This window comes from Canis lupus, chromosome 6 (genome assembly GCF_048164855.1).
Source record: "Canis lupus baileyi chromosome 6, mCanLup2.hap1, whole genome shotgun sequence".
Lineage (NCBI taxonomy): Eukaryota > Metazoa > Chordata > Mammalia > Carnivora > Canidae > Canis > Canis lupus.
In genome coordinates, this window is record NC_132843.1 from 23,872,484 (window position 1) to 23,895,060 (window position 22,577).

At 36.9% G+C, this 22,577-nt stretch overlaps 1 protein-coding gene across 2 annotated transcripts in view; it reads left to right on the forward strand.

The window, feature by feature from the left end:
• RNF125 (ring finger protein 125) overlaps window positions 1-16,744 on the forward strand; it is a 36,844-nt gene extending 20,100 nt beyond the window's left edge. Inside the window, exons 4-6 of one of the 2 annotated variants that reach the window (XM_072829154.1) lie at window positions 1,418-1,508; window positions 9,395-9,502; window positions 12,684-16,744. In XM_072829154.1, coding sequence (XP_072685255.1) covers window positions 1,418-1,508; window positions 9,395-9,502; window positions 12,684-12,770 — 286 coding nt within the window. In that variant the 3' untranslated portion in view covers window positions 12,771-16,744. The remainder of the gene's footprint in view (window positions 1-1,417; window positions 1,509-9,394; window positions 9,503-12,683) is intronic. The other variant, XM_072829155.1, reaches the window with a different exon arrangement.
• The last annotated feature ends 5,833 nt before the right edge of the window (window positions 16,745-22,577 follow it).

Below are 22,577 nucleotides of genomic sequence, written 5' to 3' on the forward strand. Positions count from 1 at the left end.
AACTTGGAAGCCATTAAGTCTACTTACAAGTTCAGTTACCAGTAGTGGTATTCAGTAAGAGTGTGATTTTTTTTTCTTTTTCCTGAGGAAAATGTTACTCTTATTTTAAGAAAATATACTCAAAGCTTAGATCTCCTAACCCGAAAGTCTAAATGATTACCCCCCTTCTTTTTGTTTTACTAGATATTGCTTTGCAAATGTATCCAGTATTGTAGGATTAGTCCTAAACCATGATGTTACAAATTTGAAATGAGCATTTTGGCTCAAAGCAGAGTATGAATTCTGTTAGATTGGCTGCAAGGACCAAAAGGAAGGAAGATAAGTGGATTAAGAAAATGCATGGATTTGATTGCAAGGTTTTTAGGCTTTATGAAAATTTAAAAATACATGCAAGCTAACTTAAATCCTAATTTCTTCTGCTGGTTAGAATTAAATAATAAAGAATTAAAATAACAAAATGAGGAGGGTTGTTGATTAATCAATCTTACGGGATACATTAATATTTGCATTTAAGATAGAAATCTTTGCTTTATAAAAGAACTTACTACTACATAATTCAAATTATAAAAATTCTTATACAAGGTGCTTTTGCAGAGTACAAGTGTTAGGGAACAGGAAGTTGTATCTATGATAGAAAGTGAGCAAAAAATTCCAAGCCTCCATATTGTCCCTGTGAGTTGAAGGCAGCAATGTCCACTAGAACACATAGGTAATTTTATATTTTCTGGTAGCCACATTTAAAAAAGTAAAAAGAAACAGTGAAATTAATTTTTAGTGTATTTTATTTAACTGAAGATAGCTTAAATATTATCATTTTAACATGTAATCAATATAAACATTATTGAGATATTTTACTTTTTTTTTTTAATATAAAGTCTTTGAAACTCAGTATTCATTTTGTACTTCCAGCATAACTCAATTTCAATAGCCAGGTTTAAAGTGCCAGTAGACATATATGACTAATAGTTCCTGTAGTGGACAGCATACATGTAAGGGACAAATATTCCTTATATACACCTGTAGTCACATATGCTGGTAGAGCTGGAGAACAAATAACACCCAGTTATGTTACCTGAATTAGGAACGGGAGGAAGAAAAAGAAACAAAAAGTAACCCAGGGACATCTGGGTGATGTGATCCCAGTTTTTCAGTTAATGGGCGCTCTGACAGCACTTCTCTCCCAAAGAGAAGAAAGGGCTTCATGTTCACTATAACTGTTTCTCTACTGTGCCCTTGTGAGGATACTTACTTTTTTTATGAGGAAAAAAACGTAGATATCTGACCATTATCAGGATGGAAAAATAATGTTAAATCAGGAAGAATAAGGGCTGGAAACTAGATCCACCTACATTCTATTTTTTATCTCTAGTTAAATGCCAACAATTTTAGTAATTTCTGTATTGTATGCAATTTCCAGGTGTGTATGTCCGTTTTGTCAGAGGGAATTGGATGAAGACAGTTTGCTGGATCACTGTATCACTCATCACAGATCAGAAAGGAGATCTGTGGTAAGGAATTTCGTTACTATATTTCTGCAATGTCTGAATTCAATATACACTAGAAATCCATTTAATAGGCTTCTATTTATAGATATATTATAAAAGATAGTTTATGTCAAGGTTGTGCTAATCCTGTGACTTAATATGTGAAAGTGTTAATTTGAAAGTGGTAAGAATTACTAATGCACAGTCATTCTCTCATTTATGAAATTTGACATATCTCACAGATAATTATGGGCATAATCAACTGAGAAGATAAAAAATACACACCTAAGATCCAACTTTAGTATACTGTGGTCATGTCCTAAGTAAAAAACATTTTTTAATAATGCAGAGAGGGTCATCATGGAAGTTATTCGTCTTATCCAGTCTTTTGTTTCATAGTCTTGACTATTTATCCATATGCTTGCACATTAAATATATATATTGCTCATCATTTCCCGGGTTCATTGTGATGCTTCCTTTTTTTTTTTCTTTTCAGCCTGGCATTTTTGTCCTGTGGCTTTGATAATTTTCATTTTTATATAGTTGTGAGGGAAAGCAGGGCAGTACTGGGTACGTCCTCATTTACTTAGCCATTTTACTATTTTTGTACACTTGTTAACCAATTTTAAGATTTTAATTCATACGGTACATTTGAACTTTTCCCTTTATTGGATTTTTTCCTAAGAGGAAATTCCTTAGGTTTATCTTTCTGGGACCAAGAAAGTACAAACTTTTTAATAGCTCTTGAAATAGACTTCTAAATGCATTCCAAAAAGGTTGAGTCAATTTATATTTGTGTTAGCAATTTAGAGGTAAACCACTTTCACCTTAACCTGGTTAATATTGGGTACATTTAGTTTAAAATTAAAATAAAAGGCTTTGCTGAAATAAAATGATACCTTGAAGATTATTTTGAATTTTGTTTTAGTTTAATTTTATAAATATATATGTGTATATCTGTATATATGTATGTGCATGTGTGTATCTACATACACAGGCATATAAGTGTATGTGTGTCATTTATATAGATATGAGTTTTGCTTTGTGGTTTTTTTTTTAGTTTTAAGGGGCTTATTTTTCTGTGAAATCCTCTTGAAAAGTGATGAGATTAAACCATAGTTATATTAGAAAGATAGATAATTTACAAACAAGGATAGTTCTCACAACAATCCTAGAAGATAGGTGTGCTTACCTCCATTTTACAAATGATAAGTTGAGGCTCAGGGGGGTTAACTATGTCCTGAAGGTCACATAGCTGATAAGTAGCTGAGCCACAATCTGAACATGATAGTCTAGTTCCAGAACATAGTGAACCCCTACTTGCTCTACTAGCAAGTTCACAAGAAAAGCCACACAGTACAGTCAAAGATATTTGTTATTGATCCTAATAGTTTAGAGGTTTTAGCTCTTGGAATGGCTTGGTATGTGTTGGGAGAGCAGGGGAGATTATCCTGGGCTTTTACTGCTCAAGTTGCTCTGTGGAAGGAACCCGACTATGGAGCTGTTTTATGATAGGTCCCCGGGAGCTAGAGGATGTTAGAAGAAAGTGTTAGGATGGCATAATAATAGCAACCATATACTGATTTCTAAGTGCTTCTTTGTCTTCTAGCAACCCTAAGGTGGCATTATCCACGCAACCTGAGCCCTAACCACTAGAATCCAGGTGCTGCTCTGGCTGCTGCTCTGGCTGGAGGAACACCAGGTGCTTTGGACCATGGTCTTGCTCTATTACAGCAGCAATCTGGGGCAGGTCTATCCATTGGTACTGTGTGCGTGCTCCAGCAGAAATCTAGCCCCTGTGCTGCTCAGTTTGGCCATCAGATTGAAGGTGGCTCGTGGAAGCTAGGTCTTCCTTGATTCAGAGGTGATAGAAGTCATTGAGGAAAGTTGGGCAGAAATAAACCAGGAATGGTGGAATCAGATCGCCCGTAGAATTTTATAGTTAAAAGCCTAGGCTTTGGAGGAGATAGACTTTGGTGCCAATCTCAGCAAATTCCACTAATGTCTTTGCCTCTGTTTCATCATTTGTAAAATGGGGGTGATAATGATGCCCTTTTCACAGGGTAGCAGTAAAGGAGTCAGGTGATAATGGTGGGCTACTACCACTTGCGCAACTACATGAAACCAAGGCTAGTGGCGATTTCGAAGAAGCCATGTACTCTCACAGTTGGGGAACCCAAGCTGGAAGAGTGGGGGAAGTGTTAGTAAATTTCAAAAGACCAGGATGCTATTGTGACCTTGAGGCAGGAGCACATTGTTCACGAAATCTGTGGTTCTGTAATATACGAGGGCTGTCTAGAAGTGGTCACTAGAACAGAAGATGTTTAGGGTTCCTGTTAATGTTTTGTGCTTGAGTAGAAACTCAAGCTACATGTCACTCTGAAGGATCTAGAGCCCCTAGAATTCACGATATACACTTTGGTTATGAAAAGGCTGGAAGTAGATACTGTGGCATAACTGGGGTTTGCATTCACATGCCTGGGGATCCCTAATGGGGGGACATAGGTGAAAACACCCTGGGAGAAGTCCTAAGTCCAAGACTGGTTCTGGATTGGTGTGGAAGTCAGCAAGGAATTAGATCTTTGATGGGCTGGGTTGTTGAGTTTGCTTACAGATAAGATCATTGACATCATCTGACTTAATCTGATGTAAGAAGTTTCATGGCAGTTAGAGATTTGAGCAAATGATTCTGCCTTTGAGATAAAATTAGATAATTCAGACATCAAATCAGGAGCAACTAATCTTTTCTCTCTGAGTTGCTCAACACTTGGGTAGTAGGTTAAGGACATCAAGGAATTTTGACTTACGTGCAGTTTTAAGAACCAACAGCTCCCTTTTGTCACATAGTAATTATAATTCTACCATGTTTTGTTTTTTTTAAGATTTATTTATTTATTTGAAAAAAGAGATGGGGGGGAGAGAGAGAGAGAGAGAGAGAGAGAGAGTGTGTGTGTGTGTGTGTGTGTGTGTGTGTGTGTGTAAGCAGGAGGGAGGGGCAGACGGAGAGACAGAGAAGCAGACGTCGTCCCTGAGCTCAGAGCCAACACCAGCTCTACCCCAGGATCTCAGGGTCATGACCTGAGCTGAAACCAGGCATCTGAGGCTTAACCAACTAAGCCACCTAGGCATGCCTGCCATGCTTTATTTTTTGAAAATTTGAAAAATCTATGGAATATCAAACTGAGAGGAGGCCGATTATGTAAGCAGCATGCTTCAGATTGAATTGTGAGACCACTTTTGAGGAAAATTTGGTATTTTGTCCTGTGAAGGATAGATGTTTCAGCAGGAGCCATACTTTCTGGCTCTTCTCTCTGCCCAAAGTGCCCTTTCTTTCAGTGGTTGGCTCATAAAAGTATCCTTTAGAACTCTGCTTGCATCTCACTTCCTCAGGGAAGCCCTCCCTGACATCCAAATTACTTTCGGCTCCTGCTTCTCTCCTCTTCTTTCTTTCTTTCTTTCTTTCTTTCTTTCTTTCTTTCTTTCTTTCTTTCTTTCTATTTATTACAATTTGTAATTGTGTTTTTGTTTCACATCTGTCTTTCCCTGTAAGTTATCAGGTTCACGAAGTCATGGAACTTGACTTCTTTGTTGCCTGCCCACCTGTTGGCAGAGAGCCTTGCGCAAAGGAGGATATAGTGATTATGAAAAATAAGATGTTAAAGGAAAACATAATTCCATTCACCCAATTTCAAAGGTGCCAGTAGTCTCTTATTTTCTGCCTTGCTCCTGAGATTTATTTCTTAAGGGAAGAGATAAGATTTTTATTGGTTTGGAATATAAACTATGGTGACTAAAGCCTGAGCCACATGCCCCAACAGTGGTTTATATCTGTGGGTATTTAGAATATCTGTGACTCGACCGGGCAGTGGGAGTATGTGTGCATAAATGTTTTGGAAGAAAGAAAAATTTCTATTAAATTTGCTTATAGACTTGCTAAATTAGATGTGCAATCTGGTACCTTAATCTTGGTTACATATTTGCCTGCAATTATTTTCAGTGTACGTCTCTTTTCTCTTTTTTTGGATTCAGGAATTTTAAATTTCTTCCCCAAATGGCACTTTGCATCAGATAGTTGCTGTGGAAGTTAATCTAAACCACAGATAGAGCTGGGTGTCCCTTGTAATAGATGCTCTGAAGGATTAAAGTCGGTGGTAGCTTCTGATATGGTGGCTGTTTTTCACCCGCAGAGTTCACCATCAGATAAAGTCAATACTGAGATGAGGCCAGCATCTTTTGAATGTATACTGTGCATTGATTGATTCCTAATATGAGTATCATGGCCTCGGAGCATTGAGTTGAGGCGCATAATAAAGGATAAGCTGATGTTAGCAAATTGACAACGTTTGGGAGAGTTTAGGTGAACACCTAGGTACTTGGTGATGATTAGTCAGTCTCTTACCACTTCTTTCTCCTTCCTGTGCTTACCATCTCTTCCCTCAGGTTAGATTCCTCAATTTAAGACACAAATCTTGAGAATAGTATAGATGTTCACCTGTTCTTTTTCATTGTCCTTCTGGAAGAAATCTCTTGAGTTACACAACTAAATTTTATGTATGGCAGAAGACCAAAGTCTCCACTAGCTCCTATTAACATCAGACTAAAAACCAAAACTACTTTGCTTAAAGTTCCAGGTTTTTTGTATCTTTCTCCTTCACTAGATGTTGAAGGTCCTTAATGTTAGGCCAGCGCCTAGCATCTCTGTACCTCTGACTCTTGACACGGGGCATACAGAAACCACAATAGGTGCTCAAATATCTATTGAGCAAAACTGGTTCTAACTTAGCCTTCCAAACTCATCTTCTACTGCTTCCCCCAACATGCCTTACTTTCACCTTTCCAAAGCTTTTCCCATTCCCTAAGCAGGCCTGTCCTTTAAGGGTCTCTTGACTTTTCCCAAATTGATTTCTCTGCCTGTGATGCTCCTCACTCTGGCATCGCTGGCTCATTCTTCCAGACAAATTTCAGTTACCAGCAGCTTGGCTAAAGCCTTTCCTGATTACCGGGGCAAAATTAATGATTCCTTTTTTAGGTCTCGAACTGTCTTTCTGAGTATAACACTTGAATATATAATAATGTCATATCTTGGGTATAGCACTTGCTGTGCAGTATTGAGAAGTATCTGCTCATGAGACAACAATAGCAACCATTTAGTATTTGTGCCAGGGACCAAGCTAATATAATGACTGAGCTTCCTAATGTTAAGTGACATCTTTTAAATATACAAACAGCTCTGCAAAGCGGAAATAATTCTCATTTTGCAGGATAAGATTAATTACTTCCAAGGTTAAGTCCATGAGAGGCAGAGATGAAGTTGGAAACTATTTTCCAGGTACTGGGAATGCTGGAGTGAATAGGATACATGGAGTTTCTTCCCTCACAAAACTCCAACTCTTCAAGAACAAGGATCAAATAGTAGGAAATATATGGTGTTTCTTAAATGCCTTGTATGTACCTGGCACATTGAGCACATTATCTCTAAACACCATACCTACTCTACAAGTTAGGTGGTGGTATTTGCACTTCACAGAAGAGGGATATTCATGTGCTGAAGGTCAGTCACACAGCTAATAAGAGCTGGTGCTGGGATTTGAGGGCTCTCTGACTTCACAGGCCACACAACACAACGGTATCTTTTTTTTTTTTTAAGATTTTATTTATTTATTTATTTATTTATTTATTTATTTATTTATTTATTTAATTTATTTATTTATTCATGAGAGACACAGAGAGAGAGAGGCAGAGGCAGAGACATAGGCAGAGGGAGAAGCAGGCTCCATGCAGGGAGCCTGATGTGGGACTTGATCCCAGATCTCCAGGATCATACCCCGGGGTGAAAGCGGTGCTAAACCACTGAGCCACCCGGGCTGCCCCACAACGGTATCTTTACTGGTTTCCGTATTCCAGGTGCCTAGTTCATAGTAGAGGCACAATAAAGAGTACTGAGTGAGCAAATTTCCATAATTTGTTTCCCTTCTTTCACATCACAAAAAAACTAATGTTGCTTTTTTGTTAAAATTTCTTGGTCTCAGCTGTGTTCTCATTACTACATAGGGGTCTCAGGGTAGATTAAGTGCTATCTTGGGATAGCCAGTGTTGCCAAATAACCAAAATAGCTACAGCATTAGAAAATCATGAATGACCATAAAGCAGTAATAACTTAAATGATGTCATTTTATTACAAAATATATTGATGGATTAGAGCAAAATTCAGAAGTAGCACTATGTATAGATATTGAACATACTGAAACTGAGAACCCCATAAAACAATAAGAATTACATTAAGACCTCATTTAAATTTAAAAGAAGATGTTATCAATCAAACAGATAAATTAAGCACTGTTATAATATGAAAAAAATGTTGAATGGTTTATCAGGAGGCCTCATCTCAGTTCTGATACTTATAATGGTATAAATTTAAGGTAATTTTGTTTTTCTTTCTGAAATTGAGTTCATGAAAGAAATAGGACAGTAATTAATTCATGAGGTTCTTGTGAGGATCAAATAAGAATACCACCTAATTTAATGCCTAATATGTACCTGGCATTCAGTACCATATTTTAAAAAATGAGAATGGTGAAGAAATAGAACTTAAAAAAAAAAAAACCCCTAGGTTAAAATGTAATAAAGCAGTAATAAAATAGTATATGGTAAAGAAAGAGGGCGCATGGGTGGCTCAGTCCATTAAGCTTCTGACTTTGGTTCAGGTCTTGATCTCAGGGTCCTGGGATAGAACCCTACCTCCTGCTTCAGGATTCTCTCTCCCCCTTTGCCCCTTCCCTGCTCACTTGCAAGCATACTCTCTCTCTCTTTCTAAAATAAATAAATCTTATCTTCTCCCTCTGCCTCTGTCTCTGCCTCTCTCTTTGTGTCTCTCATGAATAAATAAATAAAATCTTAAAAAAAACAACCTGGATGAATCTCAGGGCCATTATGCTCAGTGAAAAAAGCCAATCTCAAAAGATCAAATAATGTATAGTTCTATTTATATAACATTTTCAAAATGTTGAAATTTTAGAGGTGGAGAACAGATCAGTGGATACCAGGGTTTAGGGAGAGAAGACAAAGAGGTAGCATAAAGGGGTTCTTTTATAGCAACACAGCAGTTCTGTACCTTGATTGTGTTTGTGGTTACATAAATCTATCATGTGGGGGGACCTGAGTGGCTCAGTAGGTTAAGCATCCAACTTGTGATTTCAGCTTAGGTCATGATCTCAGTCAGGGTTGTGAGATGGAGCTCTGCATCAGGCTCTTCCCTCAGCGTGGAGTCTGCTTAAGAGTCTTTCTCTCCCTCTGCCCTCTGCTCATACATGCTCTCTTTCTAAAATAATAAATAAAATCTTTAAATCTATACACGTAATAAAATTTCACAGAACTAGGTACATATACCCCAAAAACTGAGTTCATGGAAAAACTGGTGAAATCCAAGTAAGGTTTGTAGTCTAGTTAATTGCCAGTTTCCTGATTTTGATAATGTACTGCAGTTTATAAGATATTACTATTGGGGAAGTTGGATGATAGAATTGTAGGACCTCTTGCATTATCTTTGTAATTTCTCATGAGTTTAAGAATACTTGAAAATGAAAAAGGGTATTTTTTAAAGCCATTAAGTATTTCAAGAGGGAGGCAACTAATTAGTATATTATAATACACCTACTAACTGCAATAATAGATTGATAAATATGAAATAAATAGCTATACTGTTAAGTACAGGAAATGCATATGAAGAAAGAAATGCAATTTTATTTGGTTAGTATTGTTAATATTTATGCAGTTTTAAAACATTATGCTGAAGAATGGCCAATAGATTCATAAAGTTAAAATTCACTTTGTTGAATGGTTAGTTAATTTTTAAATTGTGAGACTGGTTATTTTAAATTCTTTCTTGAACTCTTGATTTTCTTTACTTCCAGTTCTGTCCACTTTGCCGTTTACTACCTAATGAGAATCCAGGCAGCTTTAGTGGCAGTTTAATAAGACATTTGCAAGTCAACCACACTTTGTTTTATGATGATTTCATAGTAAGTATATTTTTTTACTTTTACATTATGTTTCTGTGTGGTGTGTGTTAAGCTTATCTTTTTAAATCCAAACAAATAAAATTATAGCAGAAAAAAATGTGTACAACCCTGAAGTTAAGTATTAGCATTATGTAGAAAATTATAAAATACAGTGTTCATAAACTATATCTGCCTTAGACAAAATTATTTTCTTTTTCATCTAGATAATTAGTCATTGTATAAGGTACTATATTTCACTTTCAAATTATTTTAATTTCTACTCTAGTCCCCCCTGTAGATATCGTCTTAATTTTTATGAAGTTGAAAATTTATGTAGCTGAGATGAGATGAGAATCACATCAGTAATGAAATGGCTCAGAATTTGTTCTGCATCTGGTTGCTAATAACAGATATGGCATCATCAGTGTAGTAAGACAAACAGGCCTCATTTTTTATTAAATTCCATTAAACACAAAACTCATGTTTATGAACTTTTGTAAACCGAAAAAAATTTATTATGAAAAGTTATAAACATATACAAAAGCAGACAAAATAGTACCATGAATCCCCATATATCAGTAACTACCCATCAATAACTACCCACTAATGGCCAATGTAAAAAATTAAGAATTTTTTCTTTCCATTTTATTGAGAAATAATTGAAATGTAGCACTATGTAGGTTTAAGGTATACAGTCTAGTGACTTGACTTACATAGTGTGACATGATCACCACAATAATTTTAGTTAACATCCATCATCTCAAATAAATACCAAAAATTTTTTTTCCTTGTGATGAGAACTTTTAGGATTTATTCTCGTATCACCTTTTTAAAAAAAATGTATTTATTTATTCATGAGAGACACAGAGAGAGAGAGAGAGAGAGGCAGAGACACAGGCAGAGGGAGAAGCAGGCTCCATGCTGGGAGCCCAACATGGGACTCGATCCCGGGTCTCCAGGATCAGGCCCTGGGCTGAAGGTGGCGCTAAACCACTGAGCCACCCAGGCTGCCGCCCCCCTTTTTTAAAATTTTAATTACTTACTCATCAGCTTTAAAAAATGTTTATTTATTCATGAGAGACACAGAGAGAGAGGCAGAGACATAGGCAGAGGGAGAAGCAGGCTCCCTGCAGGGACCTCGATGTGGGACTCAATCCCAGGACCCCAGGATCACGACCTGAACCAAAGGCAGACGCTCAACCACTGAGCCACCCAGCTGCTCCCTCTTATCAGCTTTCAAAAATACCGTACATTAGTGTTAACTATAGTCTTCATGTTGTATATTACATTCCCAGTATTTATTTATAAGTGGAAGTGTGTATCTTCTGACCCTCCCTTCCTCCAAATCCCCCTTCCCCATCCTGAGAATTTTTTTTAGAAGAAAAGTTAGATGTAGTATGAATAGTTCTAACTTATGACTGTATTTCCCATGATCAGGAATGAGAATAACAAGCAAAAAGTTAATGTCGCCTTTGTTCTACTTTGCTCTGTGTTGCCATGTGAGGGTAATGTGTTATCTTCTGAGTCCCTCTCAGCAAAGGGGTGTTGCCTGTTATGGAAGGAAAATCCCTCAAACCCATGTTGTGAAATAGTGTATTTTATTATTACTACATGAAATGTTAAGGGCTAAATTTTACTTTGCATATAATTTTCACATGATTTTGATCGCTGTCTTTTCATGCAATTTCAAGATAAAATGTAGTAATTGTTGAAGATCATCCCTGCTTTCTGATCTGCCCACTGTGGTTATCCAGATGCAACACAAGGAGCTTGGGTTCTGACCTGGGTTTGAGTAACAGCTCTGTCTCTGTCACAGTTCTGTGACCACGGGCAAGGGGCAAGGTATTTCACCACTGAGCCTGTCTGTTCATTTGTTAAGTGAGGAGAGTAAAAACACTTCTTCTCGAAAGCTCTTGTGAGGATTAAAGGTGATAGTGCATGTAAAGTGATCTGCCCAGTTTGGGCAAGGCTGTTCGGCCAGCTGGATATGGGGAAGAGGGTAAACGGAAGTGCTAGGACCACTTGAAGAATTGAACTGAAACAGAGGCTCCAGTGCTCAAATTATGTCTTTCCTGGCCCTCTGAAGCACCCAGGGCCTTTGACAGAGGCTAGTTCTGGTCTATATGTTCTCATTTCTTACAACACATAGGGCTTCCTCTTTACCTTAGCTCCATGAGATGTTCTAAAACCAAATTGATTTCGTGTCTCCTCTGGCTATTCACATTCGCCCATCCTTCTCAAGATTCTCCAAAGTATGATCCAGGGCTGGTCAGGAGGAAGCTATTTTGATGAGAGCACTTTCAACCCACTCAAAACAGTATTTTTGGATGTGGAAGTGAGGTGGAAGCAGTATTATTTGTTTTGATTTTTTGGTTTCCCAAGCTACCAGCTACTATACTACGCACTTTAAGTGTATTATCTCATGTTATTCCTTACAGCAACTTTGGTGAAATAAATATTGTGTTACTATCCTCGCTGAGCTGTGAAACATCTGAAGCTCAAAGATTAATAAATTGCCTAGGAAAAAGCCAGGATTCAGTCCAGATCTTGTGTTCCTCTAGACTATATGGCTTTCTTTGGATGTTGTTGATTTGCCTTTATGCTCTTATGTTTTAGAATGGATTTCCAAAGGATTTTTCTTTTTCTTTCTTTTTTTTTTTTTTTTTTTTTGATTTATTGCAGAAGAAGAGATGGATTGCAGAGAATAGGGCTCTTAATAGTTTTTGTTTTATTTACAGCATGTGCTGACCTAATGTTTTGAAAGCCATTTCGACCATAGGGAGGCAAGGAAAAAGAAGAGTTTTGCACTCAACATATTTTTCAGAAATAGAGATTTAGTATTACTACTGGGATTGGTGAATTCTAGGAGAATGTCTTAACTTTACTCCATATTACATGTTTATTTGGAACATGGCACCCTGACCATGATTTATAATGTTGACTAAAAATTACTAATTTAAATTCCAAATCAAGACTGTGACAATAACTAGTTAATTACTAGGTAGTAAAATGAAGTAGAAAATGCACTAGCCCCAAACAAAAGTCCTGGGGTTTATGACAGTTTTTGTGGAAACTTGGACAGGTCACTAAATTCAGGGCTCTATTTTCCTGCAAAATGAGGCATTGCCTTGACTCTTATCCTCCAGGTGCTGAAAACTATCATCTCTGATTGTATGTTTCTAATTATTTTTCTTTGTTGTAGGATTTTAATATAATTGAGGAAGCTCTTATCCGAAGGGTCTTAGACCGGTCACTTCTGGAATATGTGAATCACTCAAACACCACATAATTTTATTAAAAGGAAAGGGAAGGAGACCGTACAGTTGCACCGTGTGTTCAGATGCTGCTTGAACAATTGGAGGGAAATCGTCAATGTTCAGTGGGCAAAAATGTACAACACAGTTATATGTTTGTCCATGTTTATCATTATATTGCATTTTAAGACTGCTTTCATTTTGATGGCTTAAATCTGTTTTACGTTCTTGAGTTTTTTTGACACTTAACAACAAAAAATAGCCTCTATCAGCCATTAATATGTGGAAGAGAACATAAGGCAGGATATGTGGGTGAAGGATCTTTTTTTGCAAATTGGATGATACTGTGTGTAATGCTATATATTAGTAACTACTGTCATGATTGGGCAAGATAACTAATCTTTGTTCTATATAAAAAGATGGAGAGTGAAACAAAGTACAGATATTCGGTTCTAGTGCTTATCTAATCTCTAATAAAATAATATGAGTAGCCTTGTATTGGAGTAGGAGAGGAAAATTTTGCAGGTCAACAAAGTCCACTTAACCAAATTATAAAACATAATACTGTAACAAAATAAATTTTGTGTTAGGAATGTATACTTAATTCTTTGACTTTTTGTAACTATGCACAATAAGAATTTAATATTATATTTTTCAAATATTTGTAGCTTATCATTTAGAAATATTTCTATAATAAGGCAATTTCTTAAGAACCTTCAGCTGATATTTATAGTAGAAGTGTTCACATCTATAATTTTTAGTGGAAAACCCTAAGGGCTTTGATTTTTCTTTTTACTTTTATTCTTTAGAAAAAACGTAAAATATAAATACTTTAAACCAAACAAAATGTAGCTTTTTACATCATTCTAAGGAAACACTGTTTTAGAATTCTGCCAGCCATTCTGTCTTGTGTGTCCAGTTGCAGTTATCAACCATCTTCTCAAACTCCACAGAAGTAACCACTACAGTGATAGCCATTGTCACTTCCTTGCATTTCTTTATTATTACCCAAGTGTGTATCTCTACACACTATATTTCAATCTTATCCATTTAAAATTGTTTTATTGGCTATATCTTTTACATCTTTTTAATCCATAAGTTCTCCTTTTCTTTTCCTTGGAGTTTCCTGAAGAACTTGATCTTATGACCTATAGAGTTTCCCACAATCTGTATTTTGCTGATTGCATACTCATGGTACAACTCAGCATGTTCCTCTTTCCTCTGGATATTGACACATGGATCCAGATGTTTGAATACACTCAGGTTCAATCCTGTTTGGCAAGACTATAGGTCATGGTGTGTTCTTTCATCAGAGGGTACACTGTGTCTGGTTCTCTCTTTTTGTGATGTCAGCTGAAATTGATACTTATTGTCTGGATCCATTGATTTATTGTGAGTTGGAGGATATTCTATCATTTCTCTTTCATTTACTAGCTGGAACATTTTTATAAAGAAATGTTTCCTCACATCTACTATTTGGTTAACCAGTGGTTAAGTTTGTATAGGAAAAAAAAGTTTGTATAGGAAAGGGAAAGTAATTATTTGTATTTTCCCTTCATTTACTGATTTTCAAGATAATAAACTTGATTCCTGTTACCTGCCAGAGATCACTTCTTTTTTCAGTGTTACGAACTCATGGACTCAAACGTATTTGATAGGCTTCAACCAATTCAAATATTACCTTATTGGAGTTCAAATTGTCCCATCTTTGGCCATTGGGAGCCTCATCAAGTTTTCTCTGAATCATTTTGACACTACATGAGCTGTCTTTATTAGCTTCCTTGCTATCTTGGAAGACAAGATATTCCAGGCTCAACTTAGAAGCTTCATGCCCCAGACCTAGAATGAGCCATTTCTCTAGGAAGCCTGGTTACTTTCAGTGAGAAATGGTATTTCAAAACCATAATTAAGGTTCAAAGAATGCTCATTGCTATTGGATTGGCCATTGATTCTAGGAGAAAGCTAGGAAATCCCTATTTTTTCTAAGATAAAACACTTTGTGAGTTTATTGTGAAACTTCCAAATTAAATTGAGTACTAGCTTTTACTTAATCCTTTCTACTACTTAATCCTTTCTACTACTACTACTATTTCCTTTTTCTATACTGAAAATCCTGGTTTTCAAGGACATGGGGGCATGATGGAGTTAGAATATCCCACAGTTATTCATTTCCTTTATTTACCTTACACATGCAGCAGCCTCAGAATAACAATGCTAATACAACCGCCACCAGTATGATAACTGAAACAATTAAAACCTTTTCAGTTGCTCTTCCCATTTTCTATTTTTAAAAGTCATACTTTGGCAGCATTTGCAGAACATATTGGTGTAACATATTATACTCTCTCCCTTCTATTCTCCATTTAGTCTTATTTCTTCAAATAACTGTATTCAGTGCTTGCCACTAGTAGTTATCTGATGGTCCTATTTTTCATATCTGGCTCTTCAATGACGAATCCAGGATGTAGAATGACGTCTCTGTATTGTAAGCAAGCAAAGGAAGCTATGAAGAGTAGTGATAACAATTGAGGATAAACTATTTGGCTGTAGGTAGCTTTCTAATTGTCATCATTTATAAACTTTGTTCCTTACACATAAACGTAGTCATAATCATGGTGCCCCCAATTTTTTTTTATAATAAATTGTCCATTCCTTCTTTAAAGGCTTACTTACTATTCTGCTATCTACTGTGAGGTAATTAGAAAAATGTAAAAACCAGCCAAAATCTAGAGGGCCTATTCCCTCCCTTTTAGATATAGGGAAGGAAGGATATAGGGAAGCTTTTTCAAGCTTGCTTTTCATGGCTGCAGACAAGTAAGAACAGATTTTTAGTTTCACAAGCTCTTGTCCTGCAATTTGGATAGATCATCCGATAAAGCAAAACCCTCTGGACAACAAATGTAAAAAGAGAGGAATTTTTCAGAGATAATCAGGCTGAAAATCTAGTCCCTAAAAAATAAAACAATATATTTCTGAGCATTAGTACCGACGGTCCAAAAAATCAATCTTTTCTGTCCAGAAAATAAATCTTTGTTAGTTCAGAACAACATAAAAAGCATCTTTAAATCTGTAAAACTTGAACCTGAAAAAACTTCAAAATCTTAAAACCTAGATTTTAAGAAAGGCTTTAAAAAGTCATCTACCACCATTAACTTCAGTGCAGCAATTATACAGCCTGTTCCTGGGTTCCTCTTAGGATAATTTTGCCACCTACAGGACAAATGAGGTGCTGGCCACCTGAATTAGTTGGCTTTCTGAATTATTTTGAGTTCTTAAATGCTGAAGTGCAAATATTCGTTGTTTAACTGTGCCTTTAACCTTTTATAAAAAGGAATTTATAATTAATTGTTTTAAAAAATGAAAATAATTAATCAAACCATCATACTGTACACCTTAAACCTTATATACTGATCTATGTCAATTATTTCTTAATAAAATGGGGGGAGGGGGAGAAGGATGAAAACCAATATTTGAAGCTGTTGACTACTAACAAAAAAGTTTCATTCACTTTCTTTATAGCGCCTCCAGAGGCATTTTTTCCAAGGCCTTATAAGGAAAAAAACTGATCGACATGTTATTCTTTAAAAAACTAACATCTTCTAACCCAGCAAAAAGCTATGGAGATTTTCCTTCATATACTTTTTCACCCAAGTTTCTAAAACGTAGGTTGAAAAATTGGATTATGAATCTGTGATGAACAGAGCTTCAGATCAGAACTCCTAAGAGATCCTGTCTCCAGTGATGTTGCTTCATTTCTTTTACTGGTGCTAGGTATCTTTCATTTTGAAGTGAGCTTACTCCAGTTATTGCAAGTTTATGATATTAGCATTTGTATCTTTAAACACTGAAGTTGTTTTAAAAAGTCACTAAGAGATTTGTTCTTTTATTATTCAATTGCAACAACAAATCTGTATGATGATTAGAGTTTTAAATGTACAATTCTTTTCCTTCTGTAAATATGTATTATTGTTAGAAATAAAGAATGGCAGGACCATTGCTTTCATTAAAATGTCTACTGTGTCTGTTCTTAAATATGAATCTTGATAATTTTTTACAAATTTGATTAGCTTTTTAAATTGTTATCATTTGGCAATATCTATCACAAACATATACCTTCATTTTAGGCCAGTAGTTCTCACCTGGGGGCAATTTTGCCTCCCAGAGGACATTGGCAATGTCTAGATACATTTTTGGTTGTCATAACTGGGGTGTGCTATTGGCAGGGATGTGGGTAGAGGCCATGGATGCTGTTCAACATCTATAATGCATAGGATAACTCTCCACAGCAAAGAATTACCCTGCCCAAATGTCAATAATGCTAAGGTTTAGAAACCCAGATTTAGGCCAGGGTAGTGCTAAGCATCATCGAGTTAGTACTTGTTCTGTTTCCAAGGGGCTTCATTGAAATTTAAAAGATAAGATGTAAATGGACTCTATAAATCCAACTCCTGGTTAAGTGCATATGAAATTTTGGGTGGCAATAGCTATCATATGTACCCCAGATCAGAATGTGTTCAAACATATGAAAGCTTTTTGGATTTTTCACAAGAAGAGGTACAGGCCAGAACTCCAGTGTTATGGACATGACCTCTGATGACTGTTTACTGAAAGTAAAAGAGGCAACCCAGAATGGGTTAAGAAGACTTACCTCTATCCCCTAGATTATCTTTACTGAAGATAAGACAAAATATTGCAGAAGGACATGCATGTTTGAAATCCTTGAGGCTAAGAAATATTTATTTATTTTTAAAGATTTTATTTATTAATGAGAGACACAGAGAGAGAGGGAGAGGCAGAGACATGGGCAGAGGGAGAAGCAGGCTCCATGTAGGGAGCCCAATGTGGGACTTGATCCCGGGACTCCAGGATCACGGCCCAGGCCAAAGGCAGGCACTAAACCCCTGAGCCACCCAGGGATCCCCTAAGAAATATTTAAATTTCTACCTTATAACTAGAAAACCATCTGGTATTTTAATCATGGAGGTTTCAGAGAAGGCTACACATGGGTCTTGATTAAGGCTAATCATTGCTGCAAAGCAGCCATATGAGAGCCCAGTGAAGGTGAACCACGGGGAGAGATTGGTCAAGATAGATTAGGTCATGCTGCGATTACAAACAACCCCAAACCCCAGTGCTCACGCAAAGTCAACTGTGGATCCTGGCTATTCTCCCCCCTGTTCTCCAGCCTCAGAATCCCAGATTGTTTTGGTCTCGGGGCATTTGTATATTACCATGTGCTTCTCCAGTCACGCCATACCACAGTGGGCTGGAGATTTGGTTACACAGGGCATTTCCATTCACATTTCATTTGCCAAGGCAAGTCATGGCCATATGTAATTTCAAGGCATAGAGGGAAATGCAACCTTCTGGGTAGAAGAGAATTGGATGGTGGAATAAAATAGTAATGCCAACCATGGAAGTAGAAAGCCAGGAAGGGCTGGCAGAGACCAGGAGGTCCACAGGAAAAAGGGATTAAAAACACGTGTGGAGGGACACCTGGCTGTTTCAGTTGGTAAAGCATGATCTTGGGGGTCATGAGTTCAAGCCAGGAGAGGCAAAACGTCAAAAAGAGACTAGCTTATTAGAGACAGGAACTCATATTCATTTTGCCATTGTAATATTTTGCTTAATTTTACTCAAAGTTTGGGATCATTTTACCAAATGAAAGATCTTTGAGTTTCTCAAACATAAAACAATAATTTTGTCTTTTGAGTAGTCACTTTTTCCCTTTCATTAAAAAAAAAAAAAAAGCCAAGTGTGTTCTCAGTCCCTTACACATGTATTTTCTCCATAACTTACTGTGTACTTTTTTTTTTTTTTTTTTTTTTTTTTTTTTTTTTTTTTTTTTTTTAAAGATTTTTATTTATTTATGATAGTCACACACAGAGAGAGTGAGAGAGGCAGAGACACAGGCAGAGGGAGAAGCAGGCTCCATACACCGGGAGCCTGACGTGGGATTCGATCCCGGGTCTCCAGGATCGCGCCCTGAGCCAAAGGCAGGCGCTAAACCGCTGCGCCACCCAGGGATCCCCACTTACTGTGTACTTTCATCAGAACCACTTGGGTTACTTGTTACTGTGTTTTTCTGGGCCCTCCCCAGATGGACAGAATTAGAATATCTGAATTCTAATGAATATGTCAGCAAGTTGTCAAAATGTAATCAGATCCATCCATTTCTCACCATCTCTGTGATTACAGTTTTAATCAAACCCATCCTCGTTTGCTTGGATTTCTGCAGTAGACAGGCCTCCCTGTCTCTACTTGACATTAGGTCCATATAGCAGTCAGAGGGATCTTCAAAAGCATAAATCTGAATATGCCTCTTTCCTTCCTCACTACTAAAATGCTCCTAAGGCTTCCTCTTGTTACCAGAATAAAATCCAAATGCCTTCCCATTCTCTTCAAAAGACTTTCATGATCTGGCCCCTGCCTATCTCTCCAATTTCATCTCATCCCACTCTTGCCTTTGATCCATACATTTCAGCCACACTGGTCTGTAGTTTTACTAAACACACCAAGGTTGTAATGGTCCCTGTGCTTTGGTACTTTTTATTTTTTCTGTTTGAAAGCTCTTCCCCCAGAGTTTGGCATGTCTGTCCTCTTAAGTCATTCAACACTCAGTTCCATGTCATAATCTTTCCTCATAATTCTAGCCAAAGACTCTTCCCCATTTTGCCATTAGCCTATTGTAGTTTCTTCTTAACTGTTACTAGAATTTGCAATTAGCCTGCATATTTATTTTCATTTTTATTGAGTGTCTCTCCTCTCTAGAATGTAAATTCTTTGAGTGTGGGTAGACACCACTAAGTTAACCAACATCTTAATGTCCATTTTAAAACAACATCTAAAACAATGGCACATGGTAGCTACTTAGTAAATATTTCTGCTCTCTTATCAACCATTATAGTTATTGATGATATAAAGATATGTAAAAACATGTTTTGATTATATAAAGATCATAAGAATGATAAAAAAAGTATTAAAACTAGTAATCTGCTGAAAGTCTTTATGTAACAAAGCAGTATAATTAGTAAAAATATCTCAATAGGTGAGTGACTCAGCTCAGGCTGTTATAACAAAATACTATGGACTGGGTTACTTACACAACAGACATTTATTTCTCACAGCTCTGGAGGCTGGGAGGTCCAAGATCAAGCTGTCAGTGGATTTAGTTCTTGGTGAGGCCCCTATTCCTGTGCTGTAGACGGCCAGCTCTGTATAGCAGAAACAGAGCAAGCTCTGTTCTCTTTCCTTTTTTATTTATTTATTTATTTATTTATTTATTTATTTATTTATTTATTTATTTTTGTTTTAAAAGATTTTTTTTTTTATTCATTCATGAAAGACACAGGGAGAGAGAGAGAGAGAGAGGCAGGCAGAGACACAGGCAGAGGGAGAAGCAGGCTCCATGCTGGGAGCCCAATGTGGGACTCGATCTTGGGACCCCAGGATCAAGCCCTGGGCCAAAGGCAGATGCTAAATCACTGAGCAATGCTGGGATCCCCTCCTTTTTTATTTTTTTAAAGATTTTATTTATTTATTTGACAGAGAGCACACAACCTGGCGGGGACGGTGGCTCGAGGGAGAAGGAGAAGCAGACTCTCTGCTGAGCAGGGAGCCGGATGCATATATCCACCCCAGGACCCTGAGATCATGACTTGAGCCAAAGGCATGAATGAGCCAACTAGGTGCCCCTCCTTTCTTTTTTTCTTGTTTTATGAGTAGTAATCCCATCATGGGGAGATCCACTCTTATACATTCATCTAAACCTCTTTACTTCTCAAAGTAATAACTCCAAATAGTATCACATTGGGAGTTAGGACTTTGACCTGAATTCTGGGAGATAACATTCAACCATAACGATAAATATGCAATGAAGGTAAATATATAGTTAAAAATGAAGAAATATTGGAAAGCACATATATAAAAAACATGCAAATGTTACCAGTTATCTGAGATATTAACTTGAACACCATAATGATACCATTTTTTTCTGTCTTGACACAATATCTGGCATTGTGTGATCTCTCGATAAATTTTTGAATAAGTATCGGCAAAATTTCTCAACTGATAGTTTTTCACACAAGAAAGATGTAGAACTGGCACACTGTGGTGATGATAGTGGTATAATTTATACATTCCAAATCAGTTTGGTAATGGTATCTTACCTCTTGACCTAATAATTGTACTTCTGGAAATATTTCCTGGCACTCTAATCCAGAATGGAACCTCTATGCAGGATTGTAATTATTGCACTGCCATCCATACTAACAGAAAAAGAGGTCACTATTTTTTATTTTTGCTTTTTCAAAGGCCTCCTTTTTTGTTGTTTGTTTTTGTTTTTGTTTTTTTAAGTAATCTCTATGCCTGACATGGGGCTCAAACTCACAACCCAGAGATCAAGAGTCACATGATCTATTGACTGAGCCAGCCAGGTGCCCCAAGTCCAGTAATTTTTAAAACGTAGCCTTTTGATTGACACTGTCATTCAATATGTTAATACATCATTCAGTTTACTGTCAGGTCAGCCTGGGAAGAAGATTATATATAAATTATCACACTTAAACTCTGTCATCTATGGTTAGTTTTAGTTTAACTCCCAGAGAGCAATCCTATTCACTATTTTCAAGCTTTTTGGTTTTTTTTTATTTTCAAGCTCTTAAGAAATATTTTATCATTGACCTTTTACCCCCAATACATTATATTGTTTCCTGCCTCTGTGATTTTGTATACTTTTTCCTTAGCCTAAAATAAATTCCATGATTTCTCTGAAAAGACTTTTTTGAGCGATCCAAGTAGAGTCAATGACACTATCCTTTATATCATTACTATCCCTCCACCACACCTTCGTTGCTACAGCTATTCTATTTCTTTGTTTATATGCCTAATGCTCAGGAGACTGGAATTTCCTTAAGGGCAGAGAATGATACTGACTTTATCTTCACAAAGCCCCACTATAAACTCAATACAAGTGTCTTAGTCTGCTAGAGCTGTCATAATAGAATACCTTATACTGGGTGGCTTAACAGAAATTTATTCATAGTTTTGGAGGCTGGAAAGTCCAACATCACGTTCCACCAGCGTTTGGTTTCTAGTGAGAGCTCTGCTCCTGGCTTGCTGATAGCCACCTTCTTGCTGTGTCCTTACATGAGCTAGAACACTGTTATGAGGCACTAATCCCATCCTGAGGAATTTGATATACTACATATTTTTTAATATACCTCTAAGTGTATTTCACATTGTCCCTTTGATACATTCTTAATAATGTATGCAAGAAGGTCAAAATATTTTTTTAAGAATTTACTTATTTATTCGAGAGAGAGAGAGAGAGTATGAGAAAGGGAGCGGAGGCAGAGGGAGAGGGAGAAGCAGACACCCTGTGAGTGGGGAGCCCGATGTGAGGCTCAAATCCAGGACCCTGAGATCATGACCCAATTCGAAGGCAGCTGCTCAACTGACTGAGCCACCCAAGTGCCTTAAGAAGGTCAAAATTTTTTTTAGATTTATTTATTTATTTATTCATTCATTCATTCATTCATTCATTCATTCATTCATGATAGACATAGAGAAAGAGAGAGGCAGAGACACAGGCAGAGGGAGAAGCAGGATCCATGCTGGGAGCCCGACGCGGGACTTGATCCCAGGACTCCAGGATCCCACCCTGGGCCAAAGGCAGGTGCCAAACCGCTGAGCCACCCAGGGATCCCCAGAAGGTCAAAATCTTATAAGTAAACTCACACTGTCCTTTGATAGTATTTCAAAAGTATGTTCTCCAAATATTCAGTTTTGAGGCATGTTGGTTTGAAAACTATCTTAGAGAAATAATAATTTTGTTATAAAAA